The sequence below is a fragment of the Ctenocephalides felis genome, unplaced genomic scaffold, assembly GCF_003426905.1.
Source record: "Ctenocephalides felis isolate EL2017-DRISC unplaced genomic scaffold, ASM342690v1 CF-g0.4_SCAFFOLD_01492, whole genome shotgun sequence".
In the NCBI taxonomy this organism is placed as follows: domain Eukaryota; kingdom Metazoa; phylum Arthropoda; class Insecta; order Siphonaptera; family Pulicidae; genus Ctenocephalides; species Ctenocephalides felis.
Window position 1 is genome coordinate 11,631,019 of NW_020537646.1, and position 18,285 is coordinate 11,649,303.

Here is an 18,285-nt window from a genome sequence, read left to right on the forward strand (position 1 = left end):
AATTGAACCCGGGACCACCGCGTGGCAGTCTAGCGCCTTGACCACTACTCTATTGGGTCCCCCACAAATAATATAATAAGGGACGCACTGTTTTTCCGCGGTACCTTTACCTATTAATTAAGTAATTAATACTAATGCGACGCGACGACACGCGGAAAAAGGCGACCAATCGCAGCGCCACGGTGGTGTAATGGTTAAGGTCGTTGCGTGCCACGCAGAGGGCTCGGGTTCGATTCTCGGTAGTGTTCGGAAAAATTAGCGTTTAAGAAACATAGGTGTAAGGTAAGAAATAATATTGGCGGTATTATATATATAGAGTCGTAGGCGTATTAGGCGTACTATATAGTTAGTTATAAGGCGTATAACATAGAATTTAAGGTTTAGGCATACGTGAATATGATTCAAGAATCTTATAAGAAATACATGTTTATATGATAATCTTTAGCAGAATTTTGATACGGGTACTGAATAAAATGCATTTTTATCTTTATAACAACTCTTTAAATATTATTTTATTCATGGCGAATAAAAGAAGTACGTGACATACCTCAACATTCAATTTTTGCAGCCACGAGTTCAAGTTTTGCAGTTGATTAAATAATTTAAATTCAAAATAGGAATTGTTGAACTAAGAAAACAAAAATAAATTTGACTTAAAAATACAATTTATATTTTTTTACCAATTTAAAAGTATTTACCAATATACATATGCAGGGTTGTCTCAGCACTCAACCAACATGTTCGTCTTTATGTTTGTTCGTCACGTTTTCTTTGATAATTTCATGAAATAAACATTATAAAAACCATGTAAATTTTTAATGCTATTATAAATATATAATTTATAATTTATAATTTATTATTATATAAATGTGTATAATGGTCGACACTAATAAATGTGTGCATCACGAGAGTTACCATAATACTAATAAACATTATTCAAAATTGTTATACGATGTATTTATTTTTACTTAAATGCCATCCTGTACAGTAGCAAATAAGTTTTACTTCAATCGCATGTGAAACTTACGCGCAGCTTTTGTTCCTCATTATGTCGAAAAACAAAGAAAATAGTGCCATTCCAACATTCAAATATTTACTTTTTTTCTGGATTTTTGCAAAAACTCTGTAAGCCGAGTATTACTGATACTTAGAATATCAATTGCAGCATTATATAATTATTGAAGAAAATTATTATCTCAATTTCAATGAGACATCTTACTATTTTAATCCCAGATTTATAACGTTTATCGCCAAAGTGAATCCGGCAATATAAAATTCAATTACTTTAAAATTATCCCGTTACATGCCTGAGTCATTATAAACACTTGCGGCCATAAAATAGTTCCTAACGCCGCTTTTATGAAGCATTTTATTAGTAACATTACGACTGCAAGCTGAAGATAATAGATTTCGCGGTTTTATTAACTGCAAATACTAACTTTGGGATTAATATGCCATTGTTTATGTTCATACAATTTAATTGCGTCTTTCGGTTATTGTAATGTCTAATTTGCGGCTGCGATCAAACGATCCAGATATTATATTTGAAATCAAGTGTTGATGAATAGAAACTCGAAACCGTAAATCTATTCGACTGTGAATTCAGTGAAAATTAATTACGCCTTTTAATGGTCTTATTAATATCAGTCGTAGTAAAATATACATATACATTGCTCTTTTAGAGATAATTTAAAATATATATTTCCGTTGGACGTTTATGATATGATAGTTGATTCAATTGAAAAATTTTATCTTTATTGAATAGTTTATTTGAGCGGCTATAAACCTATTTAATTTAACATCATTTTACATATATTAGTTCATTATCTGATAATCATATAGTTATTCAACAGTTTTAATTATTATTTTGAATATTTACATAAAATTTGTTTGATTAGATAAGTCTCAAATATCTGTATATACGAATACGAATATGTCAGTTTATTTATTAAAAACCTATAGAAATCATGTTTCATCATATATTGATTACAATCAATATGTCAATTAAAATTGATATAATAAACATATCGTTCTTTATTGGAATTTTGTATTCGAATATATTATTTAGTTCTGAGAATATTTTAGTTCAATATGGCGAATAAAATACATAGAAATTGATATTTATTGTGGAAAATAATTCACCCAGAGTTATGAAATTGTGAAATAAATGCCATAAAATATAAGATTTCAGATACCTTTTTTATTTAAACAAAAGAGGATTTTGTTATTCACATTATTCTTACGTAATTTTAATATTTTTATTTGACTTTTTTAAATTTCAATGTAGTCACATTTGCAAATAAAACATCAGGTAACGTTAGATAGAAAACGAATAGAGGATAGTAGGGCTTGTAAAATCTCTACAATGATATTAAGAGTAAGAATAATAAAGTCCTTAAGACGATTTATGATTCAATTAAAAATTATTTATTTATAGCATTATTAATAATACAGAAAATACATTGGGCTCTTTCTGACGGAAGGTGTTGTGCGCCACTGATATTATTTAATAAAAAATTTAATAGTACGTTAGACATCAATAAGTTCTCGTAATTTCTGTGGTCAGAAAATTTATATCTCATGAAAAACGAATCATATTTGGTTTCCAGTACCTCGCGGAGTTTCCAAACATTAGTGCGATTTGAATAATTCAGTATTCTTTTACATGTGAATAAACCTTCTAGAAAGATCTGTGCAATTATGCTTAACTAAGTTATTAAAACATTAAACCGAGCTGGAAAGCATACAGCACATTTCATAATCTTATCTTGAAAAATGTAGTTTTGTAAGTCATATTTTAAACTTTTAATACCAAAACAGGTTCATTGCCCAGCCAAATATCTTTACAAAAAAGCTGCTAGAACAAATAGACCTCATAAGAACACAAAAAAATTTTAATAACTTGTTTTGGATCTAATGATGTTTTTTAATTTTATTTTTCTTTTCTCTATTCTTTTTGAAAAACTTTTAGTCAACGCTGAAGAACTACTTCAATGGATGCAGTCCTTAGTTTCTCTTTTACTCTATATCACGTACAATTGATTCAATATATCTTGTAGATAGATGATCAAATAAATATAGTAAAAAAAGCTATTTGCTAGTTTTCTGCAAAGTCATTTCTGGATATTTGTGTAATTTTGATGTAATTAAAGGTAATTTAAAAATTAGTGTGCGAAATGTGTTTATTTGTGAAGTTCCTACAACATGTGACAACCAGCCTCCTAACAAAGGATTAAGGAAAAATGCAATAGTAACAGTTCCACCTCAAGTGTCCCTAATTTTCGAAATCGGAAATTAACTCAACTATCCCATATCCTTTCGAACTTTACAACCATTTATCAAATTATTATATAGTTATCAACTGCTCACCTCTAACGACCAATCTAACAGGACTGCTGGTCAGTGCGTCTTGGGTCGTAAAATCGCTGGCGGTGACTTGACATTCCCACTGACCGTCATCAAACTCCAGTGTGGCGGCTCGCACCCAGAGCGAACAATCGCCGCCGCCGCCGCCGGAGGCACTTCGGGCGCCCGCGTTATCGCCGGCCGCCCACTCGTATTTCTTTGGGTAGATGCCCACGGGCTGGAAATGGAAAATTTACGTGAATATTGTAAACAAATCGAATTATTTGGTCAGGGCAAATAATTCTTAATATTAGAAATATAGATTAAATATTAGTATAGGTACAGGTGATATAAAATTCATGACATATTTAGAACTATTTATTCATTGAAATTGTGGCGCACTTATTGAGTAATAATAATTACTGAGTAAATGAGTTGAGCTAATTATCAACTAATTGATTATTAACTCAATGATTGATAAACATTGCTAGTAAGTATATTAATTAACTAGTAAGTGATTAGCTAATTGAATATTAGGCATCAGTTATTATATTTTCTAGTTTTGTTCTTTATTAACTTTCCGGAAAGAAAAGTTGATGTTTACATAAAAAAATCCGACTTGCTAATTTTATGTTTTCTCAACGTTTCAAGCCAAAAAAGTTAAATTATATTAAATTTAGTATGTGTATGTGTGTGTGTGAACAGATTTTTTGCCGTAAATCGACGTTTTCTTCAAACGCTGGACCGATTTCAGAAATTTAAAAGCCATTTGATGTATCAGAATGAGGACTATAGTTTGTCAGTTTTGGAAGACGATCTGCCGAGCCGTTTCTTTTATTTAAATTTATTTTTATTTACGATTTTAAAAAGTCAAAAATTGTTCGAAAGATATTAGTTGGGAATGATACTGATTAGTTTTCGGCGGAAATCTACCGAGCCGTTTTCTTGTAATTAACTGTTGAAAAAAAAATTTAAGCCGATTTTTTTTTAAACTTTTTTGGCGATATATATCATGGTCTTATAGAACTTACTGAATTATTACGGCCTGACGACAAGTAGTTTAATTTTAAAAATTCATCAATATTTGAGAAAATGAGTAGTTTTTTTGATGTTTGTTAAAATTAAAATTAGACGATTTACTTGGTATAACGATAGAGTACTTGGTCTTAATGAACGTACTAAACCATTAAAGTCCTATGGAAACTGGTTCAATTATAAAAATTATTGATTTTTGAAAATTTGCTTTTAAAAAATATTTAGAGTTAACGCGTTTGTTCGTTTTCAATTATGTGTAATAAATTCACTCGGAATACTTTGAATCACTCATAAATTCTTAAATAAATCAGAAAGTTCATGTAACTTGCCTCAAGACAAAATACCAATTTCAACTAGTTTCTGAATTATTGCAGACAACATTAGTAAATAAAATATAAAATTGTAATATAAGAACAGCAGTAAAATATGTTATTTTAAAATCCTCATTAAATTCAAACCTTACTATTAATAATTTTATACCACAGGCAATTCATTCAGCAAAAAATCAGAATTAAAAAAATTTCTATATCTTTACGTTTCGAAGTTTTCTGCAAATTTTGCAAATAATGAAAGTGTGTGTAGGTGTGTGTATGTATGTATATATGGAATAAATTTTTAGTCCACGATTCCTATTTATATAGAGACGTGCTAATTAGTCTTTGACAAAGACAGGGCCAGTCGTTTCGGAGATACGAAGCGAAAAGAGCAGAAAATGGCAATTAAGTTTTTGAGAGAACAGAGTATGTGATTTGAATTATTCAAAAGGCATTTTTCATGTGTTGACTTCATAAATTGAATAATATTTTGCAAAGGCAGGTCCAGCGGTTTCAGAGATGCAGAAATAAAACTTAAAAAAAAAACATTTGGCGTTCGAAAATCAGATAATAACAGTATGGATCAAAGGACATGAATGGGTATCCACAATTTTCAAGCAATTTCAAATTTTTCGAAAAAATATCAGGATTTTCAAAAACTTCAAGTTACTCAAATGAATTTTCAAACAATAATTTTCATAATTTTTCATTATTTAAATGTTTCCAAAATTTTCAAAAATGTTGCAAGATATTTAAAAATCCCAGAAGAATCTACTTTTTCTTTTGTGAGCTTTTAAAAATTTTAAATTATGGTTTAGGAAGTTCCAGCATTTTGCATTGAAGCATGATGCCATATTCCGCTTATAACATTTTAAAAACTTACAAAATTATTATCATTACTGCAAAGTGCAGAATAAATATTTAAATCGCTCGATAAATTTTAAAACATGAATGATAACAGCGCAATTCGACATAAAAGCTCTAAAAACTTCAAACATTTACTACACGAACTTGTTAATGGTCCATTTGAGGTGCTCAATAAAATATAATCCGTCTATATTACGGTTTGAAATTTCTGTTTTATTTGCAGAAACCTTTAATCGTATGGAAAATAAACTCGTATAAAATTTCGAATCTTTCAGTTTATGGTCTTTGAAATAGGACGCTGAAACGGCGTATGAAATGTCAGAAAATACATATATGTATATTGCGGAGGCCTAGAAGCTTTATCATGTACGATTTAAAATTCCATTTGTATCTTTTTTGCAAAGCACTTTATGAGATATGATATTCTGGTTTGATTCGAGAAAATAAATTATTATGCTAAATTATAACGAACAAGTAGCAGAAATATTACAATGCAGATTCAGTTACTGAACATAAATGAATGTGGTAAATATATATATACAACGACTTATATTGAGAATTACAGAACAATCTTAGATCATTTACTATAGACATTCAATTTATCAATTTATTTATTTGAACAGCCATCAGAACCTTAAATAAATTTCCTGAACACTGTGAAATAATCAAAGCTATAAATATATCTGCAGGACATTTTAAACCGTATATAAAACTATTTGTCGAAGTATAAAATTGTGTACATTGTTATATTTTATTTATGGGTTGTTATTTCTTGGCAATTGGTTTTAACTTTTATTTCATCTCTTATTGTGTTTATTGTATAAACACCACCGAGTGCACTAAAAGTAGTGAATAAAGGAGTAAAACGAGTTTATGTGTATGTTCGAACTTTGCTGAATGGTCTAATAAAATCCTTTATGTAAAATGTTTCTATAACCATTCGAAGAGTAAATAGTCAGGGTCCATTGGTATGTTTAGTTCGGATAGAGAAGTTGACTGAGAGGCTATTCAAAAGTAGCAACAAGTAAAATATTGCCTAAAACTGAACGTAACTCAGTATGTACTTGATATCTGTATTTTTAAAAAATAGTTCATGTTTATATTATTACCCCCAAAGAAATGCAAATACCAAGTTTCGTAGCAATTATTGGATGCGTCGTCGAGCAATTCTGGCAAAGTTGTGTAGTTCGGCTGTCTGAGACATTCTCATTCCGAAACATTCAAGAACTATGCAACTACATTTGAGTTTATGCAAATTTGCACATATTATATGTGATTGTAATTATAAATGCTCCTTGCAGCACTATATATTTGCTATAAGGTCGAAATGTAACAAATTGTCTAAAAATCCAAAATACAATAATGTTTTTGAAGTAAAAGTTCTTTAGGCGCGACTAGGGAGTAAATTTGTGAGAATGCAACGGAAGTTTGATGAAAATTTTCTATATGGGTCGATTGTGATTAGTCGTCGTGTCGTGTGAATAGAGATCTTTCGTTGTATGTGTACCGGCGTACATCAACGAGGACATCGGAATGTCATTAGATTGCATTAGATAGTACAAATCTTGATTTTTCTAAAAAAGCCTGAATCAGAAGAATATTTTGCTCTGTCCCCCGTAAATAAATATAATGAAAGTAATAAAACAAATGAAATATTTGTGCCGTGTAAGAACCTAAGTTTATTGAAATAATTTCTATATTATTTGTAGTTTCTATAAATCTTTGAAGTTATTAAAATAAAACATATTTCTATAGACAAGACTGATATTACAGCTGTTCAAAGAATGAAATTGTATCGCCTGCAAAAAACTAGAAAAAATACAAGCAGTCAATAAATGTTTATTAATTGTGATTACATGAAGTACTTCAAACATAATTACATGAGTGAAATTATGAAAACAATATTTCTTTAGGCGTTGTTTAACATAATCCACTATGTGAACGAATATTATAGAATTTATTATACAGCGATTACTGCTTTTTTCTAATGAAGGTTGAAGTCCTAAATGCTAATTACAATGACAAACCGATCATGTCGTATCTGAAGTATGACTTTAATTACATTATTGTTTTCAACTATTATAAATATTTTTAATGCTATTATAAATATATAATTTATAATTTATCATTATAGAAATATTGATAATGGTTGGAAATTAATTGATGTGTGCATCACAAGTGTTACGATATTACTAATAAACATTATTCAAAATTGTTATATGATTTATTTATTTTTAACTTAAATGCTATTTCGTACTCTTTTTTATTGGAAGTTTATTACCATCTTAAAGCAGGAGATCAGATCGAATTGATCAAACAAAAATATATTCGTACAATGTTTGAAATGACTAGATTGAAGTAGATGCTAGAGCCTTGTTTATAAAACAAAAGAGTGAACCTCGTATAAAATATTACGTCAATAGAATACCAAATAAATTCATATAGCGTTTTCATGAGAGTTTTTAAAAACAAAAAATCAACATGAACAGCAAGACAAATACGAAGCCAATAAAGAAATGTGAGCCATTAGCGCAACTACTCCAAGAGAAACTTGAAGAACACATTGTAGACATCAATCTCCAAATAGAAGACATTCAAATCCTGGACGTGTCACAAGAGCCGGTTGTCCAGGATGACTACAGGACCATAGAAACTGTTCACGTCAACGTGGATAGTCCACAAGCTGTTCAAAACTACAAAATGGGTAGGTTGCCAAATTTGATAAGAGATTTGATAAGGGAAGTAGGTCAAAGAATACCTCATAGAAAATGACAGTCTTGATCGACGTAGCCCAAACAAAAAATAAGATAACCATACCACATTTTACCATGATTTATCGAGGAGCTTACGACCCAAAACTTCAATCACCTCTTCAATGTATGGTTTGCAACCAAACATTTGAAGAACGCCAAGAATTTATAATGCATAAAAGAATGCATTTTACAAATTCCAAATTCAAATGCCTAATATGCAAGAAAACATTTAGCTATCTGAATACTCTCAAACAACACAACCTGATGCATACTAGTGATTCTCAATACGACTGTGACATTTGTGATAAAACCTTTGCGCAGAAAAATAAACTGGCCACCCATAGAAGAGCTCACAAGGGCGAAGTTTATAAATGTCTACATTGTCCTGAAACTTTTAAGAATTTGGTCAATTATAGGAAACATTGGGACTTCCATTCTAGTGAAAGGCCATTTCGGTGTAAACTGTGCCAACGTTCATATGCAAGGCAGAGCGATTTTAATCGTCATATCAAAACAAAAATCACATTTGAGTAAAGTTGAACTAACTAAAGCACAAAATAAAGAAAATGAAAATAATACAGGAGGAAAAAAGAAGAAAGTGCCAAGTCAGATAAGTGCGGAAAATAGTGTATAAAACACTTCTGAAGAAGTATTGGTAATAAATACATTGTATCTACGTATATTGTTTCACCATTCTTTATAAAATATATTGTAGTTTTTCAATATAGAATAAATACTTCACCTCATCCATTTATATATTTTTTACTTATTCATAATCATAAATTACCATAGCCAAAAAAATATAAAAACGTTATGATATTGTTGAGAAAAAAAATAGAAAATGTAAATAATAAAATCTTAAAGTATTAGCAAACATTTTGAAGGAACATCTTATTTATATATTAGGTTGTCAAATATCTTCCTTCCGCTTTTTTGCTCTTGGTGGAAGGGAGATATTTGACAACCTCATCATATACTATGTTGATATTAACAATTTTCTACAATACATAACAATTTTATTATTTAAATTTTTTATTTGTATATTATTTAGTATATTACAAATTGATTGATCCATAAATATGCACCGTGAACAATGTAATACGACCTCATTACGTAATTAAAATAGTACAAAAGCCGCCTGGAAGATTACCCATACTTGCTTGCAGAGAAATGTTTTGCCAGAACATTAAAAGAGCCAGGTAAAACAAAATTCAATCCCATAATCGTTAACATCAGTCAAAAAAATTAGTGATTTTTAATTTTTCTTTTCCTACAATTTTACTTGTTCTTTGTAGGATAGGTGTAAAAATTATTGTGTAAAAAAATAATACAAAAGCAAAATAAGTAAATATTTATTTCTAAAATTAGTTTCTACGTCACTGCTGTTGTATACTCATTATGAATTTCATTATCAAACTTCTTGGTATGTTCTCATACAATGTATAAAAAATGAGTAGCATGTTTGTTAATTTGATGGATAATGCCGTAGAAGATAATCCTAGATTGCTTTTCTCAAGAATTAACTTTCGTCTCCAGATTAGAAGTATTAAACTACCTCCAAAGCACTCTATGTTTATTAATATCAGTTTCAGGTAATCTTAAGATAATCCATGGATTAAAGTTACTACCAGATTCATACTTGTTTCTTAATGAGGCGCTGAACGTTTATCGCTTAGGGCTTTATTGATAATACAGGTGTAACAATATAATTTAGTTATAAAACAATGTGAATTTTTATTTAATATTTGCATTGTTTGCTATATATGGCTATCAGGATTATAGCCATATATAGGCTGACATAAAATATAATTTGATTTTTTTTACCAAATTTAGTGGTAAAACTAACCCAAGTTTTTACCAGCCATAAAAATAATTAGGACAAGTAGGTTGGAATCACGCTTGGCATTATGATGCAATTTTCCATTCCTATTTAATTCATTAATAAAAATGTATGGTTAACCATTCTGCCAACATTTCCCAAGTCTAGATAAACAAGCCTCTAATGTCTGCAACTATTCACTATCGACACAAACTATTACAAGTCTGGCAAAGTTTCGGTTCGTTCGCATCAAATCGAAGTTTCGTCCGAACTTCATTTCCCCTTTCTATCCATTGTGGCTGAAAGTGCAAAAGAAAGAAAAGTTTTTCGCGCTTTGGAACTTAAACGTAAATTATGTAGTCAAAAGTAACACTTTCGGAATCCATTCGCATAATTATGGCAACTTCAAAATTAGCTATGGAATATAAGTTACACAGTTGTGCACGCAAATGAATATTACGAATGACGACATGCATTTCCTGAGCCGCTGTGACATTTTTCGAATGGAGCTTTTATACAAGGAAATACGGAATTTGCACAAGAACACCGAGCATCAAAACGCAATTCCGGGTATATTTCATAATTTTGTTTTCTGTGAATGTTTATAAACAAATTATAAACTATATGGGCCATTCTTTTACAAACCGCACACCAACCATTGACATTTTAGAATAGTCTGAAATTTTTTTTACAAATATTATACATAAAATCATTTGCCACGTATTTCAAGATTTTTATCGAGAAAAACACACACAAATACATCATTTTTGTAAGACATGCTAAAATGTTCAAAAACCTTTGAAACGTAAAGATATATAAAAATTACCATTGTCGATTTTTTTGCAAATACTATAACTTATCCTATGTGAAGTTAATAATTAAAAATGAGAACCCTTGAACTTTGTGGTCTAATATAATTAATTCCAAACGACGTTGTTTTGTTGGCCCCACAAAACACCCAAATAAAAGAGTGTCCATAACCAAGATTAACGAGATCTTAGCATGAAAATGAAAAATTCAAATCATTATCACACAATTTCCGAATGGATGAAATCCCGACGTGGTATTCTAATTACTTTGCTTACATTGAGGCCCGAACAAAATTATGTTTTCGTTGCGTGTGCGAGTACCATAGATGCTAATAGGATGCCCCGGGCTAATAGAAACCTTTTTCATCGTGTTATCAGTGAATTTATCGTTTACCCATATGTTCTAATAAATAGAATGAGGGATAATCTGAAACGTAATCCGTATTTAAAAACAAACAAATGGTATGCGCTATGGAAAATCCTGGATTACGTATATTAAAAATGTATTTATGATATATATCAAAATAAATGAAATCAGTGTTTTAATGTTTTTATTCTGCTAATGGTAATAGAACTATGATAGTAGTTCTATTTTGGTATGTATCATTATAAAAAAATAATGAATGTTCTTCACCAAATTGAATCACACAAGTTCAGTGACAGAAGTTACGTATTGCCAATGGGGTATAATCAATTTTAAGTAAATATGGAAATCACTGTTGCCTGACATATCGGTGCTAGCGAATACTTAAGAGCTTAAGATAATATTATCTCAATAAAACTGATAAAACAATTTCAATATGTTAACAATTTCTTACAATTATGTAAAGTAAAAATTTCATCTTAAAAGCAACAAAAGTAAAGCTAGAATATCAACAACTCATAGAACATTGAGACTAATCCTGATCCCGCTGTTCAAACAATACTCATAAAACGACATCAGTACCATCAAAAATTTGTTACCCTGCACATGATTAACCTATCAATGATTTACTGTTTATTAATACTGTTCTGATTCAACTGACATATGAAATTTGCATAGTAGTTTTATTGATGCACTTGTCTAATTACACCATTAGCAACTGTCGATTCCAGAATACGATACCCGACAGCTACGTTTCCCAGTATTGGAGAGATGCACTCTATGAAATTTATGCGTAACTAGTTCAGAGCTACGAAGCGTAGCAGTTCCGATGTATTGCAGTAGTTCAAAAATAAAATGGGAGTCGGTAATAAATAAATTAATTTTGAAATGGATTAATTGTAAGTCGGTAACTATGTAATTGCAGATTGTTTTAAGTAAATTAAAGATATTTTTTCATGAAACTAAATAACATTATTTTGTAATGTGTTTTACATAGTGATAAATAATATGTTCTCATCTTTCAAACAGCATCATCATCTCACTTACATAAATCTTCTAGTTGATAAACTGAATCAGATACAATTTCATAACTATTGAGCTGTTTACCATTTAAGGTAACTTCTTACCTTTGTAAGAAGATTTGTGAAAATCTGAACAAAAAGCAATCAGAACGTGCAAAGTCAAGACTGTATGATGTATATGGCAAAACTTCTCATCCAAGAACCAATTTATTTCACCGACTGACCAAAGATATGTGATGTCAATAATGGACTAAATCACCGTTCCAATTTGCCAAATCGGATGCATTGTTCAATTTCGTTAGTTTAATGTAGACCTCATAATTTCTCATTACATAGGTAATAACAATCCAAAGTAGACAATTCCCTTTTAATCAACTTCAATTGGATGACCAGATTATTTTTCATATTTCAGTGAAACATTACCAGTACGAAATTTGATAAATTAATAGTGCCGTCTCCGCCGCTATGAACAACTACCTCTTTACCAATTCAAAAATAAAAAAAATAGAATATGACAAAAAACAATACTAGACAACGGTTCAAAAAACTCTTCTACTAATGTACATTTAGAGGCCGATTCTGGGGTAAAATAGATCATAACATACAGTTGTTATGTCAAGTCAAACAAATACATAGCACAGCAAATAGATGGCATTTTCACAGTTTTTAGTACCAAAGATTCATACTAGTGTTGCCATAACAACGCTGATATCGTCTATATCATTGCTGAATTTGCTCCTTAAATTGTATATTATTAAACAAAATATATTTTGCATTTGGAGTATATCAGAAAATCTAAAAAGTTCATTAGAAATATCTGAGCTAAAACCTGCACTCGCTTGAGAGATAACCCTCCCCCTCCCCCTCCCACGTGATATTTTGTGATTTTTTGTTAAATCCTTAAGTAAGTAAGTAAGATATCCCGTGTATTTATTTTTTACCTGATTTTTTAAAAAAAATCTAAACATTTGCAAAAAACAAAATAAAAGAAGTACAATTTTTTCTCGTAACTAAAAATGGGGGTCTAATTTTGAATATCACCAAGGGAGAGGAGAAATCCAAATATTCTTGATTAATGGACGTGATTAATGGACGCCGCTTAAATAGAAATGCAGGACCTGAACTTGTGGTGCTTTCATACCACCGACTTGCCTTCGGGTAAAAAAGCAACAATGGCAATAAAATACAAGTATTAATATTACGTTTCGGTAAAAATAGTTTCCACAATGATTATTTCCACAATACCAAACCGAACAGCGCTCAAAGTCTATACACTTAAGATAAGACAACCATTTCGTTGCCATCAGTACAAAATTAAGAAGTCATCAGCAGCACATCAGCTCACAGGACTCGTTCTGATTGCTCCTAAGGGAAACATATAGAAAAACTACATTAAACTGAAAAATTTCGACATCCACAAAATTTATCCTAATCCATTACGTTTCGGTAAAAATAGTTTCCACAATGATCATTTCCACAATATTAAACCGAGCAGCGCTCCATGCTCATACTCTTGAGATGGGACAACCGTTTGGATGTCATCTGTACAAAATTAAGAGGTCAGCACATCAGCTCTTAGGACTTGGTAAGATCTGATTGCTCTCAAAGAAAAATATAAAAACTACAACCAACTGTTAAATTTCGACATCCACAAAATTTTATCCTAATCGATTCCCTCACTATAAGGCGACTATGAAGTAGTATGAGGGATTCATGTGCGAGAGTGTGTTTGCTCCACGAAATGTTTGCGGTGAGGGTAACGAGATAGGTTTCAACTAAGAAGTTTGATACGGGTTCGTTTTGCATTTCGTGCGGACGTTGCAATACAACATCTATGTGTTTATTGTTTGATAAGGTGAATTATGAGTCGTGCGAGGCTCGTGTCCTCTGTGTGATTTATGGATTTGGAAAAACGAGCAACGACTTGATTTATGTACCAATTTAATTAAACTATTTTACATGCAAAAGTAAGTTCGTATGCTATGCATATCTAATTGTCTTTGTAACATACACACACAAACATTTATTTCAAATTATTTCTCGTAACCTTTTATAAACTCATATAAAATAATCAATATAATTTTCTAGTGAAAATTACAATTAGAATTAGTGGAATTTATTAGGCAAAATATTATCTAAGTTCATTGTTAATGAGATCGTGAATGCAGATATGGAAATTTAGTTCTCGTGAACTGATGAATGTTATCCTATTAATTGGTATACAAAATGATACCAGTTTTCATCAACAATTTATAATTCTATAAGTATGAACGTAGAATTATGTGTGTTAAATCCTGAACTCCAAAAGACTTCACTGTATACTTTTCTTAATTTAGATATTTCATACTGTTATTTTTTCATATAAAGCAGCACCAACTTGACAAATTTGATAATACTTAATTTTTTACACAAACACAAAAATATTCTAAGAAATATGAACACAGCACACTAGGATGGTCACCACTGAGTCATAGATCTTGCATCGGATAACAGGGACAATCGTGTCCATATTATAGTGATTAGGTATTTTTTTTTACACTGATGAAGACAAAACCCGAGTCTCAAAACGCTTGTCAAATTTAAAACATGACAGAGTGATATGTGTTCATAAATCATAGCTAATTTAATATTCCATCTACTCATTATATATATATATATATATATATATATATATATATATATATATCGTATATATATATATATATTATATTTGAATTATCAAATCAAATATATTCTATCTACGTCAGATAAAAAACAAACAGATGGAATTATGGATATATAATTCGAAATCAATGACATCTCCGATGATGCGTTCCAAATTCGAAAGAAAAATCCATCAAAATATAATAAGGTAAGAACAAAAACCTATCGGAAGATAACGTACAAAACAATAAATCAATATTTATATAGGACGAATTTTTTATTCCTTGCCGCTTCTGTTGACACAGATTTTCGTCAGAAATGTCCTTTAGGGTGGGTGCACAGGACGATTGTACACTAAATATTTATGTCATATGTAGGAAGGATAAAGGCGTGTATCTATGACATATCTTCAAGAAATGATCGATATAAGTGAGATATATTAAGAAAAATGTATGAATTAATTAGGAGATCTACAAGTTATTTTCTGAGGTTTGTACATATTATTGTTAACTTTTTGCAGAATTGTAGAATGACCAGATCAGAAGAAGAGATATAAAAATGTAAGTCCAGAAAGATAATTAAAGGATGCTCAAATTTATTGAATAGAATTATTATTAGAGTAGTAATCAGAACTTAAATATTCTAAGCTGTGATGATTTGATATTATGGATGGCAACCATATAGCAACACTATTAGTAGTTTTACGTCTATGATTTACGATACATTTTAACATTACAATTTCTGTATTACTAAGCAATTGTATTGATTTAACATTTAGTAAGAGTTTTTTTCACTAAGAAACATATTGCTTTATCTACACTTTCGAGTAAAAATAGCATGATAATTTGTTTAGTACTTAAATGAGAAAATTTAAAATGAGAAAATTTAATTTAAAATAGAAAATGACCTACTGAAAGAAAAATTTATGAATAAATTTGATGAACAAGAATACTGCCACTAAACAATCTTGCATTGGTGTAGTTGAATTGTAATATAATTGTAATTTCAAATCTCTAAATTCAATGTCACAACTGATTTTTTATTAGTATCAACACCACCATTTACAATTATACAACTAAAATGATACACACCCAAAAATTCAGCTCATAACTTTCTATAATCAAAATCCATTTTCACTAAGTTTGATGGTATATTTAAATTTGCACAATTTTGATATATTATATAACCTACGAAAACTTCTACCGCGCGGTCATGAGTACTTTCCCTAATAACAAATTCTTTTCTTTCGCGAACAAAAAGATATCAGCGGCATTTTTATTGCGACTGTCTGTTGAGGAATAAAAAAACGAAGTCAGCATTTTCTTTCTTCTGTGCAGTAATAATACACATTTTTATGTCTTTATCGTGTGTACACAGCGACAATTCCGGAGTTATCAGACGCCTAAAGTGAGCAGTGTTGTAAATAAAACATTATCGCAAGTTATGACAATGTAATAGCGCGTTACCGTCAGCCTATTTCATGGCTTATTTACATAAGTTTAATGTCCTGGCTAAACGCAGAAACGCGAACGATCGTAAAACTTAAGTGGTAATTTTTATGATATCACTTCTAAATTTGGTTGGATGTTGTTGTGGAAAAATCTGTCGCTATCAAATTGTGGAAATCATATTTTATACAGTTTATAAATTTTAAACAATTTTAGAAAATTTTATGGTACAGTATTATGGAATCCTTTTCCAATAATTTAAGTAGTTTTCATGTTATTAATTTTAAATTTTATTAAAACTATTTTGTGAAAAAAATGTTGGTTGAATGATAAAATTTAAGTGGGGGTGCTAGAGGCTTGGAGTACCAGTTTTTTTCAATCAATATATCTTGAGATTCATTGATTATATTTCTTTAAAATAAAGATTAACAGATGCTGTAACTATTACTCTACCAAGTCCACTAAACGTAATTCCATAACTATTACTCAATATTTCACAATTAATTATTTTCTAGAAAAAGTGCGCTGTTACAACTCACCCCGTGTTTGGGGCTAGTTCTCTTTTGTATTTGAAAAAAAATCACATATTGCTAACTAATTTTTCCATAAATCAACGTAAACTATGATTAATACAAATGAAATATTTAGCGTATTCTGTCATAGAAATTCTGATCACAAATCAATGTAAACTAGAATTAATGCAAATAAAACATGTAGTGTCTCCTATAACATAATTTAAATGTACGCATATATTATAAACTAATTCCTCCAAAATATTTTCACATGAATCTGTATATAATTCTTGTATGTTACAACTATCCTCACGGTTTTGTTTCAACTGACCCCAGATGTAATTATGCCACATTATGCAAGATAACTAATCACAAAAAATGTTACGCCTTAGCAAAGATGGATAAATTTAAAAGAAAATAATATACATAAAATGTAATATTAGTCAATAATAAGGCAAACTGAAATTTTATGATATAACAATTTTATATTACACGTACCTGCACAGTTCTGTATCTACGGGGGTATCAACAGGGTTGCGAGACAGTGGCTATAATAATATTGTGCAGGCCGGTTTAGAAATCCAATCGAGCCAAAAAATATTTAAGACCCTTTTGAAAATTGCCTATTACTAATTAACACGCAATACAATAATAGTGCTTACGAAAATAAATTTCTTCCATGTAGTGAAATGTGCCTTTTCAGTATTTTTGAACAGTATTTCAGTATTTTTACAACCAAAAAGATTTGCACTAATCGATTTGGATAGAACAAATTTTAATCCTATCTAAACTCCTACCTAAACATCTGCTATATGTTACAAAATATATGATTGAATTGCCTTCAGAATAATTAACAATTTCCACTCGCAAATTCCAAGATTCATATGAATTTTGCCGCCGAAGCGGTGGCATCCGAGTCGAAAGGGTTATTATTAGAGGTATATGCAAAATTAACATCGGTATAATGTTCTCGAATAATTCTAATAAAACACACCGCAATGCCATTAATTTTCGATCGGCGCGAATATACGAGCGACACATCCGTTTGTTTCATTGTTCAAATTATTCTGTTCCAGTTTTAAAATTAACTTTGAGCCGGAAGATAAGTTGTTGGAATAATATTGGCCATAATTTACTCACAACTTAAATTATAGATACTGCGGAGCTTACGTGCACCACCCTATTAAAAGTATATGGCTTTGTAATTAGTTTATTATAGGGCATGCAAATGGCATACCATAGACGAGTTTTCAGTTTGAAATTATTATTGAAGTGCTGTTTTACTATATTGTATACAGAATTTTTATTTGTATTTGAAGTTTATGAAGTGCAATACATTACCTATTTACATGTT

The 18,285-nt window shown here is 30.2% G+C and overlaps 1 protein-coding gene across 1 annotated transcript in view; it reads right to left on the reverse strand.

Moving 5' to 3' along the window:
• The window catches only part of LOC113370835 (hemicentin-1), a 198,735-nt gene that overhangs the window by 173,725 nt on the left and 6,725 nt on the right, over positions 1–18,285 (reverse strand). Inside the window, exon 3 of the mRNA XM_026611519.1 lies at positions 3,370–3,583. Within this exon, the coding sequence (XP_026467304.1) occupies positions 3,370–3,583 (214 nt within the window). The remainder of the gene's footprint in view (positions 1–3,369; positions 3,584–18,285) is intronic.